Genomic DNA, 17,343 nt, shown 5'->3' with positions numbered 1-17,343 from the left:
TTTTTTTGTATTTTTTTTAAATGATCCTACTCATGATATTACGTGGATCAAATATCTAGTTTTTCTTAAATCAAAGATAAACTTGTCTTACCCTACCCCTACCTCATAGGAGAAAGTTGTCCATACAATAGATGGAACTTCCAAGAGTATTCTTTTCAAACTATTCATAATTATTTATTTATTTATTAACAATACTCTAAAACGCGTGGTAAAAACACTGTTCATTCAGACTTATGATACTGTGGATTGTAACAGTACCTTGAGTTTTTTTTTCCTTCATGCTCACGAGTTATTAAAGGCAGATCTTTTTCTATTTTTACTGGGAGTATTTCAATTTCTCCAAAATTCTCGCGAGCTGTTAAAACTACAAGCAAAACTATTTTTTTATGCCTGAAAGACGTGGATCAATTGGCACCATATTTTTTTCTTTTTCTCCTCTCTCACCAGCCGACAAAGGCAAATCAATTTTTCTTTTCTTTCTTCCCTCTTCACACTAGCAACACTGGCTCTCTCTTTTCATCTTAGCCTTTTCATTTGAATCGCTTAATTTCGGGGTTGTTTTGTTTCTGATTAAGAGTTGACTTCTTTTTTTCACGCATCAACATCCTTTTATTTGAAGTTAAAGGACTTTTCAAAGATGGTTTTTTGAATTTCTTTACAGTAATTATGGTTGATTTGTTTTTGCATCTATTTTTTTAGGAGTTGAAGACAGAAAAGAGAGAAGCAAGGAAGGCCATGTCGGGTGAGAAAAACTACTGATCTTGATTTTTCATCTTTCGGGTCTCTTTTAATTGATAGAAAATAGAATCTTTGAATCTATTAATATCAGATATATTGTTTCTTGGGTTTGTTTTGGAGTGAAGCGAACGTCAGGCAGGATTTATTTCTTGAAATTTATATTTGGGTCTTTGTAGTGGTGATGCTTTTTTAACCAATTCATAATTTATTTAGTAATTTTTTAAAACTTCTTCTTTATAAAATGCAGGTTAGAGTCTGTAGATAAAAGTCGACAGATCATATATATGCTATAAAAAAGCTTGAGAAATTAGAGATGCTTTGTTGAGGCCAGGTGTGTGATTTTGTTAAGCTTTCTTAACAATTTTATTGGATTTCTTTTTCATTATATGCTTATTTCCAATTTGGATCTAAATGTCCACGTTAAACATTTGAAAGTAGAAAAGTTTCACAAATTATTTTAGATTGAAGTTCAATTCGACGGATAAGTTAGGGTTTAAACACATCTATGACTACAATTTAAATAGACTTTGAAATATGATTGTGGATCTTCCGGGGGAGTATTTTTTTTATCGTTCACAATTTTAATTTCTTTTTTGTTTTCATGGATTGTTTTTGAGATAATAATGAAAGCAATGTCAATCAAAAGTTTAGCATGATTGTCAATTATAACCTTATTTTAATCTTCTTTGATTCTAATTACTACTGATATATTTATTGGTTTTTTTCCTTTTTGTCTATGATATGTCTTTTGGTTATTGTGCCCATAATTATTTTACAATGAATCATCCAGGATTAAATTATTGCATTATCCAGTGGCTTTTAATCAACCATTTTTTAAAAGTGTTTTTTCTTCCATAAGTAGATGGTATCCAGGTGAGAGTGTTCATATTGTTAAAATATTTGACTCAGTGTGCTACTGTCTCTATATTATAAGAGTGCATTGCTTCAGGTATTTTTATCCGAGTGAACAAGTTTCATATATTACAGGAAAAAAAAATTATGTTCTCATCTTACCTTTCCACAATTTGGTTTTTTGTTCTAATAGTTGGAGGTGCTAGGTGTGCTGTTATTTTTACATGGTTTAATTTACTCCTTATAAGGACCCATACTCCATAAGTAAGATGCATTTTTTTTCCACATATTGCGAGGTTGTTTTGCTTTCTCCTGTTTTCAGAATTCAACAGAATTTATACTTTTGAATTTATATTTTTATCAAGATATATATATATATATATATATATATATATATATATATATATATATATATATATATATATATATATATATATATACACTTGATAAAAGAAAAGTGGGGGCGGGGGGTGTTAATGAAATAAATAAAAGACGTAGGCCTTGACTATTTCTTTTCATATATGCTAAGTTTTTTTTTTTTGTTATTGGTTATTTCAATCTCTTTTTTTTACACCTTGAATCTGCAATTAAGAAGAAAAAAGTCAGAAACTTAAATTATCTTAGTTGCTTTTATGGTATTATTTCTAAAGGATTAATTTTTTTTATTGAAACGGGGTATGATTTGCACAATAGCCTTACTTTTATTTTTTAACTAATAATTTTATCGATGAGATTTGACTGACTGTAGCCTGTTTTGTCAAATGCAGCTTTACAGGTAATAATCTAGATCTCAACTCTATTAACTGTCATTGCATATTTGGTTCATCTTTGTTTACCTTTTCATTTTTCTTATACCTTCGGTCCACAATAATTTACTACTAAATCAACTGCAGCACCTTGCTCTTTTTTTTCCAGTCTTTGCTGTTGAGATGATCATATTTCATATGATATCTCACTACCAAATTTTGTGTAGGCTTCTGACTTTTTACAACATATTCTACCTAGCTTTAATTGGTTGAAGTGAACTTACATTCCTTAGGCTTAACTATTGGCTTGGCAACTAACTTGCCTAGCATTCTTTATCTTTAATCCATATCACTTTGATGGATTATGGCTTCTCAAGTTTATGCTGCACCATTTTTTTTCTGGTATAATTTATCCACTGCTTTTGCTGGTGTAGAACTGTGCTAGCAGTTTCTCTTACTCAAAATCTTTCAAGTCCTAACAAGTTATTTAAAGTCTTTCTAAGAAATTTTCGTTTATCTTACTTGATAACCATGATTGCAATTATATTTGTTTCCATGTTGCATTTTCATTTCTGATATTACAAGAAAACATTCTATAGACTTGCTTTATTGACAATTCTGTATGTTTTTGCAGGCTCTATGCTGCTTTGGATTGGTATTATTTAAAAATAATTTATCTATTAAGTTAACTATGTTTCTTAATGTCTCTGCTTTTAGTTTAGTGGCAATAGGTTTTTGGATATTGGTTGAATATCAAATGATTTGTATTTGAATTGTGTTTTGCGGTTTCATTGTTATACATTGAGAAATTAATAGAATGCATGGTCCAACAACTTTTTTATTTTAGTTGCTTGATGATTCATTTTTCATTTACAGGACATGTAACTATGGACGATCATGCCATACATGTGCTGGATATTGTTTTGCAGCTTTTGCTAAAACTCACTTCCTTTAACAGCATTCGACTTGACTTGATTCTTACTAGCACTGCTATATCCAACTCTTTTTAATTTATTAAGCGCCTTTTTGTTCTAGAATTATTGGATGACAGATATTTTTAATTAAAGATATTATTGCTTAACTATTGCATTCATTACCTTTTAATGAATTTAGATCCTACTTGCATGCTAGGAAAGTTCTTCATTTTCCCTCTTGCTGTGAGATTTAGGTTTCATGAATTTATAATTCGGAAGAAAGATACGGCAAGATTGCCCGCAGCAGCGCGCGGGCAATCCAACTAGTATATAGCTAAAAGAGATCAGTGTTTTACTGTGGACTGCACAGTGTAGTCCACATTAAAACACTGATCTCTTATCCCTGCTGATTTACGTTTTTTTTTTTTTTTTTTTAAGTTGTTTCTTTTGGCTGTTTTTTTATGCCTTTTGAAAAAAAAAATTTATTTTTTCTTTTGTTTTTTTAGCAAATTTTTTTTCTTTAATTTAGTTTATTTATCAGTATTTTACTGTGGACTGCACAGTGCAGTCCACAGTAAAACACTGATCTCTTATCCCTGCTGCTTTACGTTTTTTTTTTTTTTTAGTTGTTTCTTTTGGCTGTTTTTTTTATGCCTTTTGGAAAATTATTTTTTACTTTAGTTTATTAATGTTTTATTAATGTTAAATTTTTTTATTTAGTTATCAGATTTTCATGATACATTTTCTGGATTTAACGGGTTAACCTGATTTGACACGTTAACCTAAAATATATATTTTTTGCTTTTTATTCTTTTTAATTAATTTTTTTTAGTTTAGTTTAGTTGTTAATGTTAAATTTCTTTCTATTTAGTTATTAGATTTTCATGACATATATCCCGAGTTTCACGGGTTAACTTGGTTTCACGGGAGAACCCAGTTAATTATGGGTTGACCCGTCAATTTTTTTATTTATTTTTATTTTCATAAATTTTTTTGTTTAATTTAGTTTGTTAATGTTAAATTTTTTTTATTTGGTTATCAGACTTTCATGACACAAATCCTGGGTTTAACAGGTTAACATGATTTGACGAGTTAACCCGGATTTGTTTTTTGATTTTTTCTTTTTAATTAATTTTTTCATTTGGTTCAGTTTGTTAATGTTCACTTTTTTTTTATTTAGTTGTCAGACATTCATGACACGGATCCGGGGTTTAACATGTTAACTTGGTTTGACGAGTTAACCTGAATTTTTTTTTTTGCTTTTTTTTTTCTTTTAAATTAATTTTTTTCGTTTAATTTAAATTGTTGATGTTAAATTTTTTTTTCTATTTAATTATTAAACTTTTATGACACGGATTCCGGGTTTGACAGGTTAATCTGGTTTAACGAGTTAGTTCAGTTAATTCTGGGTTAACCCATTAATTTGTTTTTTCATTTTTAATTATCAAACTTTCACGATGTGAATTCAAGGTACGACGGGTTAACCCAATTAATTCATATATTTTTTTCTTTTTATTCATTAGTTTTTTTTCTTCCTGTTGGTTTTTTTTCTTTGTTTTTTTCTTTTTAACCAATCTATTTAATTATCACACTTTTATGACACGACCTTACAGTCAGACCCACGTCCAATGCTATTGGGTCTGGTATTGCAGTCCAGACACTTTTATGCTAAGGGTTAACCCAAGTTTAATGTTATTATTAATATTATAAATATTACTCTTGGATCAGACGTTACAACCAAATCTAAGACTCTTACGTATAACTTTGCAAAAAAACCTAACATTTTTAGATCTTAGTTTTTTTTGAAATACAAAAAATAATAGACCCGCGGCATCGCGCGGGGCATATAACTAGTATCTCCTAATTTGGTATACTCGTGATATTGTCTAAAGTGTGTTGCCATGAATGTTTTTTGAATTTTTTTATTTAATTATATAATAATAAAAATAAATATTCACATAAAAATAACAAATAAAATTATATACGATAAATGGTTTTTTCATCAAAATTATTTTTTCTCATGTTTTTTTTTAATATTTTGATAATAAAATAATTCTTTTATTAGCATCATATTCATTATTTAAAAAGCAATAGCAGTAAGGAAAAAAAAAATCTAAAAGACTTGAACTAAAAAAACGTATACTTTTAATTAAGAATTTAATTTATTTATTCATGCATTTCTTTTTTATTTTGATAAAAAATGTTTTTTAATGAAAAATATTATTCTCTATTAAATAAAAACTTGTTATGATCACTTAAAAAATAAAAAATAAAATCATGAATAGATTATTTTTATACACCTATATGAAAACCTTTTTAAGAAAAATAATTTTGAGAAAATTATATAAAATATTTTCAATAAATATTTAAAAAATAGGTATTATATATGTGTTAAATATTAACGAGCAAATTATTTTAATTGTTTTTTTTATATTATGTTAATATATAATTATTCATAAAACAACTGTTAATATCATCATAAAAAAACTTTAATAATTTAAATATTATTTATTAAATATTATTTTAACCGTTAATATCATCAGGATCAAATTGTATGTTTTTGTCCTCCATGAGCGGAAAAAAAAGGATTGTCGTGTTAAATTTGATCCTGTTGTGTTTAATTTTTTAATTAATAAAATAAAATTTTAATTTTACATAATTAAATAAGATATTTTTTAATACAGTAGACACAAACACGACGTAGCTTGGGAATCGAAACCATTTTATAAGGTATAGAACTACATGGAGGATAAAATAAATAAATATAATTAGTGATTGAAACTGATAATTATTCAAATATATAAAAAAAGGAGGGATCAGCTCCATTGTTATTAAAATCAATCAATTAATATCTGAAAAATATACAATTTTATTAAGTAATCATTTGACCAAATTTATGATCATCCTCATTTTAGTTATTTATTATTTTAAGCTTTCCTGATAGCTTGTTGATAAGAGAAGGTGTATTTGAAAACGCGGTGTAAATCATGTTTTTTTAAATTTTTAAATTTTTTTTTATTTTTTTTTATATTTTTAAATCGTTTTGATATGCTGATGTCAAAAATAATTTTTTAAAAATAAAAAATTTTGTTTTGATATATTTCTAAACAAAAGACACTTTAAACCACACTAGCGGTGAGCAAAAAAACCGAAAAACCGAGAAAACCGGGAAAAAATAACCGAAAAAACTGAACCGTGAAAAAAACCGAACCGAAGCGAAACCGAAAAAACCCAAGCCAAACCGAGCCAAACCAAGCCAAAACCGAGCCAAACCGAAAAACCGAGCCAAACCGAAAAAACTAAACCGGTTTTTGTTCTAAAAAACCGAATCAAACCAAAACCAGTTTCGATATTTTTTTTTAAATTTCAATTTAATTATTTTTATTTTAATAAAAACTAAACCGAACAAAAACCATACCACTGTCACACTACTAAACACACGAAAAGTCAAGTATCAATTCATTTCTTATAATCATGGTTTTAATAATGCATTATTTTGTCATCAAAATCTCCCTTTTATCCAATTCATCTTTCATTAATTTTTTTATTCCCAAAAAGTAAAAAAAAAAAAAAAAACCTGTGTATCTGTCTGCCTGTCTTCATCACCTCAGCCTGAAAACCTCCCCTTTCTCAAAACTACCTCTCTCTAAATTCTCTGTCTCTCTATCTCTAGCAAGTTCCACAGAAAAAAGCAAATGATGAAAGACCACCCTTTCTCTTCTCTAATTCGTCTCAACATTGGTCACCTCTCTCTCTCTCAATTATCTATGAATTTGTCTTTGTAGGAGATCTTCATTTTCAGATCCTTGAATAAACCCATCTGTTAAAACAATTTCACTCCTTCTACCTCTCTATTTTAACATCACACACTGTTATAAGTTTTATTTCTCAACTCCCAAATTTGAACTTCAGCACTTGGATCAAGTTTATTTATTGATTTGTTTATTTGTTACTGCTTGCTTTTGCCTTTTTTGATCGGTTTAATTCATTGTGCTTGATTATTAAGTCAATTATGCGGTTAAAATAATTTTTACAGGAGGGAAGAAATTTTGCACCACAATTGATACATTAACACAGCGTGAGCCTGATTCCATGCTTGCGGCCATGTTCAGTGGAAGACACACTGTGTCTGAGGATCCTGATAAGGTAACATTGAATTATGATCATTTGTTGTTTGATCTTGTCTAGAGAAATAATGTGCAGTAAATGCCTTAGCTATGAGGAATTAAGGATTCCCAGTTAACAATTGATTCATATCTGTTTGCAACTTGCCTTTTTTCCATTAAGTTTCGTGGAATGGCTTTTATTGTAACTCCGAGGGGGATGACTACCTAGGCTAGGTTGTTGAAGATAGAAGTGTTGCCAGTCCAATTATTATTATTATTATTATTATTATTATTATTTCTTGCTTAAGGAATGGCTCATTCTTTCTTAGAGGGAAGGAACTAAAGCGGGAGGGAACATATATTTTATTTATGTTGAGAAGAAAAGGAAGGCACAAGGAACAAGGGAAATGACTTTCGCTCATTCCCTTTTGGTTTCATCTGTGTCCCTTGCCTCTGCTTTTTTTTTTTTTTTTATCAAATGGAGACTATAAATTTGCTTTAGTAAGTTTCATGTTGGACGATGTTACTTGTTAAGTAATCAATTGTTTCTGAACTTTGATTCTGCAGGGATACGTCTTCATTGATAGGGATGGGAAACACTTTCGGCATATTTTGAATTGGTTGAGGGATGGTGTGGTTCCCACACTAACTGATGCTGAATATTCAGAGCTTATGCGAGAGGCAGTATACTATCAGCTACTTGTATGTGGTTATAACTAGACTTTTGTTCTTTTGTGGTTATTTCGTTTTTTATATTCCATTTTCTGGTCCTTTGGGTCCTGCCTATTCATAGAAGGATGGTGTGTTAAGAACAAGCCTCTTGTTGATGTGCTGAGCTTGCATGCAGGCTTTTTCAAGAAGGAGCATGCAGATTTTAGAAACTTCACACGACTTCCCCTGTCAACACCTTTTTAAAATATCTGCACAAATTTTTGAAAGAACTGGAAGTCATTGCGTGACATGTAGTGCTAGGTTGCAGTTCTTGACATGTGGGAAAGTATGACCCTGAGATGGCACACAGGAATTTCAAAAAGGAGCACGCACTTTTCTTCATGCCATTTCCCTATAAACCTTTGTTTGAAAGATGCTGTTGTGTGTCCTAAATTTCATATGTTACTGGATCCAAGCAACAAATGGATTTTTTTCACAAACATATGCGTTGTATGCTTATGCTGTCCCAGTTCATGAGATTTTGATAGGAAAGTTGTTTCCAATTATTATATTGGTGGAGTCAAATTTTTATGTTTTCTATTTTCTCTGCTTATCTGTTTTTAGTTTGCATTGTTCTGTAATGGGTTTCGTTGCTCATCCCTGAAAACTGTGAGATCCATATGCATGCATTTAGATTCATGTGTATAGCAATGCTCAGGAAAAGAAATGTCAACCATATCCCTAATGTTTCTGACTTTCCTTTTTTTGCCCCTCTGTGACCTTATATATCAGGGGCTCGTAGAAGGAATCAATTCTGTTCTGACTAGGAGAAGGGAAGGTGACGAGTTGGAAGCTGAATTGACACGGGCGGATATCATCAAATGTTTACAATATGAGAAAGTGAAGTTTCGAGGAGTTAATTTTTCTGGCCTTGATCTCTCTAAACTGGTAAGTGTTTTGGGTTCGAAGTTCTTGGAAGGTTTTCTCTTGCTTTCTTATGTTTATCCTTGGCAGATGTGTCTCTCTGAAATCAACCAATAGATTCATTTGTTATTTGTTCTGTTGGAGTTTTTTTAGAGAAAGTATAACTTTTGTCAAAAGACAGTTGTGATTACATGCTGTCTTCTTCAACTTCAACTGTTTTAGGAACAACTTGTGAAGGACAAAAAAAAAAAATTAAAAAATTACAGAAAGCTGGCTTGCTTAGATTTTAAAGTAAATGATTGTATCCTCTGATGTGTGGTTTATTGAGATGCAGGACCTCTCATATGTTGACTTCAGCTATGCATCTCTGAAAAATGTATTCTTCTCTCGTGCAAACCTACAGTGTGCAAAATTCCGGGTAAGTGTAATTTCACATACCTGTAATGCACTCTGTCCCTAACAACTTCATTATTGTCTTTTCACTGTACTTCCCTGGAACTCACACTATGGTCACTGCAATGAATTCCCTCTACCTTATAATGCATGTCTTGAATTCTTGTGCTCATTGTTTAAGCTGAAGCAGTCACTGGTCTTCCCCATTACATGTTTACTTTCATTTTCTAAGTAAGAACAAAAGTTCTAGCAGGGTTCATATAATAACTGGGGATAAATTATGATTTGACTTTATCATTGTGGATACTCAATTTGAGATAGGGAAAAAAGGAATCAAGATTGGGGAGGGCAGTCCTATTCTGGATTGATGATCATGTGTTTCTTCTGATGAACAAACGCCCACGCACACACACTCCCACTCCCACACACACACACACACATATTTGTTCTCTGTGATTAGCTCCTTTACCACACGCTGCTTTTAGCTATCTTAGAAATATCACATAGTTGTTATCTGTGATCAGCTCCTTTACCACTTTTATCTCTTTAATGGATCATATTGAAACCTTTAAATTGACATCACAGGATGTGGATGCTGAGGGTTCCATATTCCACAATGCAACTTTGCGGGAGTAAGACACTCAAACCAAAACTGGATCCGTTTGTAAACTAGTGGTATAGAATGCTTTCTTGATGACTGTTTCATGCCTAGGGAAGATGTGAATTTACCGGTGCAAATCTCCGAGGAGCTTTATTAGCAGGTGCCAACCTTAAGAGTGCAAACCTACAAGGTAATATTTTTAGTAATTCTTATGATATTGATTATTGAATAGGATGCTTTAACCAGTTTCTCTACTCAAGGCTACTATGACTGTCGCCAATTGCACGGTTGCATATTAACAGGCATGTAGCTTCAATTCCATGACATATAATTTATTTCTCGAATCCAATCACTAATTTATGTGACTATTCTAGCATCTTATTTAACCTAATTAGATGTTCTTGAACATTATTTTTTTTTGTATACAAATTCTTCATACCTTCAAGTGGAAACCTTGACCTGACCATTCAAGGCTTGCTTAATATTATTGACATTAAAATTTTGCTTTTCTTTTTTTTTCCTCGAAATTCCCCATCCTCTTGGTGTTATTTGCTTTAATAATTATTAAAGATGCTATTGCTTAATTTGTAATGCTCATAGAAATCTCTGTAGGAAACTACTTCGTACTTTCATTTCATGTTCTGTTGCAGATGCTTGTCTGGTTGATTGCAGTTTTTGTGGAGCAGATCTGAGTTCTGCACACTTACAGGTTCAGCATCTGTTAATCTTTGAAGTAACTGGATTTCATATCTGCACCTGTTTTCTCTTCACTCTATTGATTGACCATACTAATTAGCTGGTGATTCTGGTGTGATTCCTTCAATGTTCATTGACTGTGAGAACAGGGCTTGATTCTGGTTCACACTCTGTGCTTTGGTTGCTTGAATTAGGAAATCTAGTTAAACCTGCCGATTAAAGGATCCAATAAGTAAAATATTGGACGAGCAGAATCGTATGATAATCATTGTGTACCACCAACTAATGTAATATCTAAAGCATCTTGTTATTCCTTGAACTCCATTGTCATTATGTGTAAAATACTTGCTAGAAACATTTACTTTCTTATTTATCAAACAAAAGTCCATATTGTTATTAGGAGGCAAAAATGATAACGTGCTTCGTATGGAGAAGAAATATCAATAGGAATGGGTCTCTTCTTCCTTGTGTTTTTTTTTACCATAATTTGGTTATTTGATATTGCTCTTTATGGCTCATAGAAGCAAATCTAATTGAAATGGTTTATGGATTTACGCATAATGTAAAACATGAGGCATGAGCCTATATTTGTTTCTGGCCTGGAGGCTGTTTTCATATATTAACCTGTTCAGTTACCTAATTTCAGACTGCTGATCTCACTAATGCCAACTTGGAAGGAGCTAATCTAGAAGGAGCCAATCTGAAGGTAGAAACATTTGCAATGTGGAAACCATGAATGTAAATATAAAATGATAATAAGGCGTGCTTTTGAGGCGAAATCAAATGTGTGAAAAAAAATGGGGCCTGAACCAGTTTATTAGTGGATGTAGCAGAATATGAATGGCTGCAGGAAGGGATGTGCCTGCAAAATCAAGTTTCTTTCCCAACTCGTGTAGCTGTTAAGTTTAACTTGTTGAAACTGGCATATTTCAGGGTGCAAAATTGAATAATGCCAATCTAAAGGGTGCAAATCTTCAACGGGCTTATCTACGACATGTCAATCTTCAAAATACAGTAAGTAACAACTGATTTGTATGTTTAGAAAACCCTACTTTTACTTAGCCTCTCAATCAATATGTGCTTTACTTGGAGATGGAATGGCATTGTTCTTGAATTCCGAGGTGCCTAAACTAAATTTGCTTCTATGATGTCAATGATTTTTAGATTCTTAATCTGCTTAAGTGATCGTTTGCATCATTTGGTGAACACCTCTTTTTCTTTAAACCTATTGCGTTCCCAATTCCTGGAAAGGAAAAAAGAAAGGTCTGTTGATGTTGATATCAATGCTGATAATGGTGAACATTTAAACATGTGCAATATTCATGGGGAATGCTAAAATTTGTACTGCATGTTGGATTGCATCAATATTTTCACAAGATAAATAATATTTCTGCAGAGAGATTGACAGAGACAGAATAAAGATTTAATCATTTGTGTCACAACATATGATAGTGCTTACTTAGGTCATGAATATCTGCAAAACTTGCCACCACTGAACCAAATTGTACATGCAGAAATTTGTATAATGAAATTGTATATACAGAAAATAAATTGCATTGAATCAAAGATATTTTGATGGTGCATTTGAAGTGCAATAATGTCAAAGAACAAGAACAAGGCATTGTTGGTTAGTAATTGTTCTCTGTCCAGTGTAGGGATCGATAATTTAGATTAATTAGACTTTCTAACCATTCAGACAATGTGTGAGTTCCATTACCCAGCAAGCAGATAATTAATTAGAATGTTTGTCAATGTAGTGTGCCATTACCACAATGATATTAAGAACACTGATTTTTACGCGTAACATCTCAGTGTGCTGGAATTTCTCTGCTTACCAGTTTTCATTTTTATAAAAATAAATAAATAACGCTTTTTATGGATCGTCCTCAAATTCCTCAAGTTGCATAATCCTACTTGAAATTAGTTTTTGTGAAAGAGACTGGCTACAAGTTTTTTATATAAACAAATTAAGATTGATTTTTTGAGCTGAGAGCTCTAAGGTCAAAGAAGATTTAATGTGATCCAGAGTTTGGTCACCATGTGCATATTCTGGTTTAGATCTCCAGTCTTGATTCGCATTTGCAGGGATTGCTTTGCAATCCAACATCTAATATCTTGTTTCTACCACAGCATTTGGAAGATGCAAGGCTTGATGGTGCCAATTTGGTTGGAGCAATTCGATAAAATTGGTGCAAGACTGTGTGCCAGAATACGTGAATGTATTTTCATTTGTGAGTGATCTATTTCATTTCCATCCCTTTGTCTTCAGAAATGGATATATGTGCCAAGTTGTTTATGTGCAATTTTTGGATAGTTTGACAAAATGAATTGGAAAGATTTCATAAAACATGGTTGACCATAATTGTTTTCCGAGGCCATCCCTTTACTTAGGATTTAAGCAGTACTTAGATTATTGTGACCAAAGATGTGTTGTCATATGTTACATGATACTGGTGAAAACTTTTCCTGTTGTTTAGCTGTATGGTCTTGGTGGAGAGTTGCCAAGGGTATTTCAAGGACTAATGGTGTACCAAAATTTGAGTTTAGAGTGGTAATATGACAACTTGGCATGAATATTTAGTCCCAAGGCCCTTTAAAACGATTTTTTTCTCTTGGTTATACTCCATTTCTTTTCTTAGTTCAAGTTCATGTCTGTCAGTTGTTTGGATCGTGTCAATGGTTATATACAAATCAGCAAGTTGGAGACTTCACCCCCTTCTTAATAGGAAAAATAAATGCAGTAGCGTACTGGCTGGCCAAAGCTGCTGGGAAAAGGAACCTCTGCTGTAAATTGGATGACTTCACCCATTATGCATTTATAATTAGCTTCAAGCTATGCCCACAATGGCCCTTTTAATAGAAATGCATTCCCAGTTCAAAATGATAGAAGTAACCCACTTGGATAATCAACAATGTGCCGAGGAAAGAACTTCTCAGTTGGATAAGATCTCATTTTGGTTAAAATTTAAAGTTATTTTGCAGTGGAAACCTATCCCAAGTTTGCCCTTCATAGCCGCAGTTTCTTTGCTCTGACAATCCATCAAAATATTAGTTCATATCCCAAGAAAATTGTGAGTGCTATAAAACTTTTTGGAAGAGAACTTAATAGTTCAATTCATTTGATTTTTTTTTAGAAAGCCCAATTGTCAAATAAATTTTTTTTTTTTTTTAATGAAGAGTAATGCTAAACATATGAAGAGTAGTGCTGAACACAGTGCTTGAGCATGTTGCTCATATGCAGTCTAGTTGCATAATAAAAGTTGCTCTGTCGTTGAAGTCGTCGCAAAGTTTGAATAGCAGCGACTAGTTCAAAAAACTTCTAGAGTGTGGCTTCTTTCTTGCAGTTGACGTGGTTCGATCTTCATGGAAGAATGGTGATTGGTGTGCTGGTGTTCGTGCAAAACAAGTTTCATTCAGAGATTGAAAATCTTTTGATGCTTGAATCAGCCGCAGAACAAAAGGAAACAAAGTTTGAAGAGGTTGTTCAGATGTGTTGCAAAGCTTTAATGTGTTCAACTTGAAGAAGGTTGAAGAAGATGGGGCTTAGAATCCTTTACCCTAGGATATAATTATTGAAATTCGCCCCGAACTCACAAGTTGATCACATTAAGAAGAATTCACGTGAAAACAAAGAACACACTAAGAGACCAGAGAGAAAACCAGAGATAGGAAAAACATATAAAGAAAGACCAAAAAACAAAAATTCAGGAGAAGAAAAAACAAGAGCAAAGAAAAAGAAGAAGAAGAATAACTCTTTCTGGAAAAAAAGAAGAAGAAATGGGGCTCGACCCTCTCTCTCTTGCAACCTGGGTGATTTCCGGCCAAATCTCCTGTACATCCAACAAAACAACCCTCTTTTCCCTCTTTCTCCACCACCAAACCATGCACCACCGTCAACCACTTGATTTCCAGTATTTACATGACGGACTGAGCAATACAACAAGAAGCAACGAAAACAACATTAGACAAGGCAGTGATGCAAAGAAAGGAGGAGAAAGCCGGCGACAAACCTAGCTAGATCTCTCCTCTCAAGTAGCGTTGTGAAACACTGCCGACATAGGAAGAAAGAGGAAGAGGAGGTGCTTTAGATCTGCCTAAAGATGCACCCCTAATAGCGACAACACGTGTTTTCATGCACTAGCAGTGGTGGCAGCACGTGAATCCTGGCCAACATTGTCCATAACTATCACCGCCATTCCAGCAGCTTCGCAACCACTCTAGCGACTCTCTAAATGTCAATTTCAAACCTCAACATATTGATTTATTTGTTTTGATTAACTTGTGATGTGCTGTTGATTTTATCCGCATAGATGTACTTCCCCGTTCATTGATGATTTTCTTGGATGTGATTTTGCATGTGTGTTGTTGGCATGTGTTGACTGATACGTGGATATATTCGGTTTTTATGACGTGTCTTGTAACGCCCTAAAATTCCCTTGCGAATTTATATCTTTTAATTTGTCTTGTATGTGAAATTTATGGGTAATTATTTTTTATATATCATAAAAATAGTCATAAGCTCACCATTCAATAATTTTTATCCGTAAGTATTAAGTATAATGAGACACTATTTACACTTGCATATTAGTGAAATTACAACATTTTTAAAATTTCATGTAAATACTCATTGATAGAAAATTTATAAGACAATATCAAGACCTATCCAATAGGATAATAGGATCATGAATATACGTGCGTGTGTGTATATAAATAAGATTTTACAATAAATATTGATTGGAAAATTCCAAAAAAACAAGATTTATCAAACTTCTTTTAATATTTTCACAATTGATTTTAAAAGTGATATTCAACTTACAAAGCATTTTGAAACCATCTAACTCGTTCCTAAAAATTCCTTACAAAAACACCAATACCGAAACTATAAATATATTCATATTGATCTTGTATATGTTGGGATCAAACCCCTTATAAAAAAAGAATTTAAATACTTTCATCTTAACTATTTTTAGAGATGCTAGATTCCAAAATTTTCAAGATTTATTACTAAGTCCTATAAAATCTAGTTTATATAGTGGTGGTGTTTCTTTTGACTGTTATTCAAATCTTATTATATTCCTTAAAGACAAACATCTTATAAAGTATGATTCTATAGATCAAAACCTGTAATTTTGATATTCAAAATCTATTATAAAGCAATGTTTTTTGCTTTTGCCAGTAAACATAAATTTCAATTCTAGAAAGGTGAAACCTTACTCATCAAAACAAACCTTTATAGATCAAATACATTTGTTTCTAAATCTATCTAGTGGAAAGATGTAACTGTATCAGAAGATTGAATCTTTAAAGGTGCCACCCAACCTGAACCTTTACAACCACCACAACCAAATATCCAACTCAAACAAATAACTCAGTATAATGATGGTAAAGTTAAACTATCATTTCATAGACATTCAACCAGTTCTAGATTCTTAGATGAATCTTCTACATTAAGTATAATAAAATCCTGGAAGAATTTCTGAGATTCCCCCTGTTATAAACGTGTTTTACCATACAAACCCATATAGGAAATCGACCTCTGATATTTCTAGTACCAGTTTTCAAAACACAGATTATACTACAAATGTGTCTAAGCTACTATATACAAACAATGACCAACATTTTTCACCAACCTCCAACATTCTCTTTTGTAACAGAAAATATCAAAATGAGCTAAATGTTCTTGAAATAAATTTTGCTGTAAACAAAAAATATTTTATTGATGATTTTTATGGTAGCCATAACTCTGAAAAGAGATCTTAGTTTTCCAAAAAATTTATGCAACAAAGAAAGGAAATAAAAAAATGTTTTTATGATTTCATTGCATTATATATAATACAAATCTTATTCTTTGATTGATTTTATGCATGTCCCATTACATTTAGAAATAAAAGCCCTATCTAGGAGTAAGTAAATGGCATTTCCATTAAGTCCGAGCATCCTCCTTCGAGAAACCTCAAAATCCCTCACAATAACTAGACAGTACAAGTTGCTTCTTACAAATTCCCAAATGAAGATGTTACCATCAATACCAAATGCATCATCCAATAAAATAACTTAACAATTACCAACTGAACACTATAGGAAAGCAATTGATTAGACTAGAAAAGCATATCTAGAAGTCTTTTGACTTTCATATTAAAACTTCATCAAAGCATGTTGACCAAAAACCTAAAACCTAATTTTCAAACCATATCATGTTACCAACATTAGTAAAACCCAATTACAAAACAACAAAAATATTTTCCTCAAAACTATCAAATATCATCTCAACTACCTTAAAGCTTCATCTTTCATTTTAATTGCTCCTGATATATCTTAAATTAGTAACCATCATTCAACCTTCATAAGCCATATCAACACTATCTAAGATAACCAAATCCAAACTTCAAATGAAGAAGCTTTTCAGGAAGAAAGTTTTAAAATTAATAAATTGAGTTGGAGAAACCCTAAAACATCTGTTGCTCTAGATATAACAATCCAAAATGAACCAACCATCATAAACCAACACATATTCAATGCCTTTTCCCTTTATGAATGAAACATATATAAAATTTTTGAATACAATATCCTAAACACTTTATAACAAATGATCATGGCTACCAATGCCTACAAAATCCAAACTAGAACTTTAGAAAAAACTATAGCTAAACTCCTTATAGCTGATTTTTCTGGCCAATTAAAAGGATGATGGAATTACCTTCTCACTGAAATACAACACCTTG

At 31.8% G+C, this 17,343-nt stretch overlaps 1 protein-coding gene and 2 long non-coding RNA genes across 3 annotated transcripts; 2 read left to right on the top strand and 1 right to left on the bottom strand.

The window, feature by feature from the left end:
* Nucleotides 1-240: 240 nt before the first annotated feature.
* LOC112325694 (uncharacterized) lies at nt 241-3,182 on the top strand. Its single transcript, XR_008058152.1, has 2 exons — nt 241-742; nt 986-3,182. It is a non-coding gene; the product is annotated as an uncharacterized LOC112325694 (long non-coding RNA).
* A 3,620-nt stretch (nt 3,183-6,802) lies between these two features.
* Nucleotides 6,803-12,991, top strand: LOC112323300 (FH protein interacting protein FIP2). The gene is made up of 11 exons (XM_024591879.2): nt 6,803-6,991; nt 7,287-7,396; nt 7,924-8,058; nt 8,800-8,955; nt 9,266-9,349; nt 9,910-9,956; nt 10,042-10,115; nt 10,576-10,634; nt 11,268-11,327; nt 11,555-11,635; nt 12,752-12,991. The coding sequence occupies exons 1-11, from the start codon at nt 6,946-6,948 to the stop codon at nt 12,803-12,805; spliced, it is 906 nt and encodes a 301-aa protein (XP_024447647.1). The 5' UTR covers nt 6,803-6,945; the 3' UTR covers nt 12,806-12,991.
* A 1,199-nt stretch (nt 12,992-14,190) lies between these two features.
* Nucleotides 14,191-15,109, bottom strand: LOC127904780 (uncharacterized). Its single transcript, XR_008058223.1, has 2 exons — nt 14,632-15,109; nt 14,191-14,548 (listed from the first exon to the last, which is right to left on the bottom strand). It is a non-coding gene; the product is annotated as an uncharacterized LOC127904780 (long non-coding RNA).
* Nucleotides 15,110-17,343: the final 2,234 nt, after the last annotated feature.

Source organism: Populus trichocarpa, chromosome 19 (genome assembly GCF_000002775.5).
Source record: "Populus trichocarpa isolate Nisqually-1 chromosome 19, P.trichocarpa_v4.1, whole genome shotgun sequence".
Lineage (NCBI taxonomy): Eukaryota > Viridiplantae > Streptophyta > Magnoliopsida > Malpighiales > Salicaceae > Populus > Populus trichocarpa.
The sequence above is the reverse complement of the archived record's forward strand: the minus strand, read 5'-3'. Positions and strand labels throughout refer to the sequence as shown.

Excerpts from the sequence above, each read along its gene's own strand:
- LOC112323300 (XM_024591879.2), top strand. The coding sequence starts at position 6,946 with ATGATGAAAGACCACCCTTTCTCTTCTCTAATTCGTCTCAACATTG. Across the intron at positions 7,397-7,923 it reads TGTCTGAGGATCCTGATAAG|GGATACGTCTTCATTGATAG; the intron begins GTAACATTGAAT and ends TTGATTCTGCAG. Across the intron at positions 11,636-12,751 it reads ATGTCAATCTTCAAAATACA|CATTTGGAAGATGCAAGGCT; the intron begins GTAAGTAACAAC and ends TTTCTACCACAG.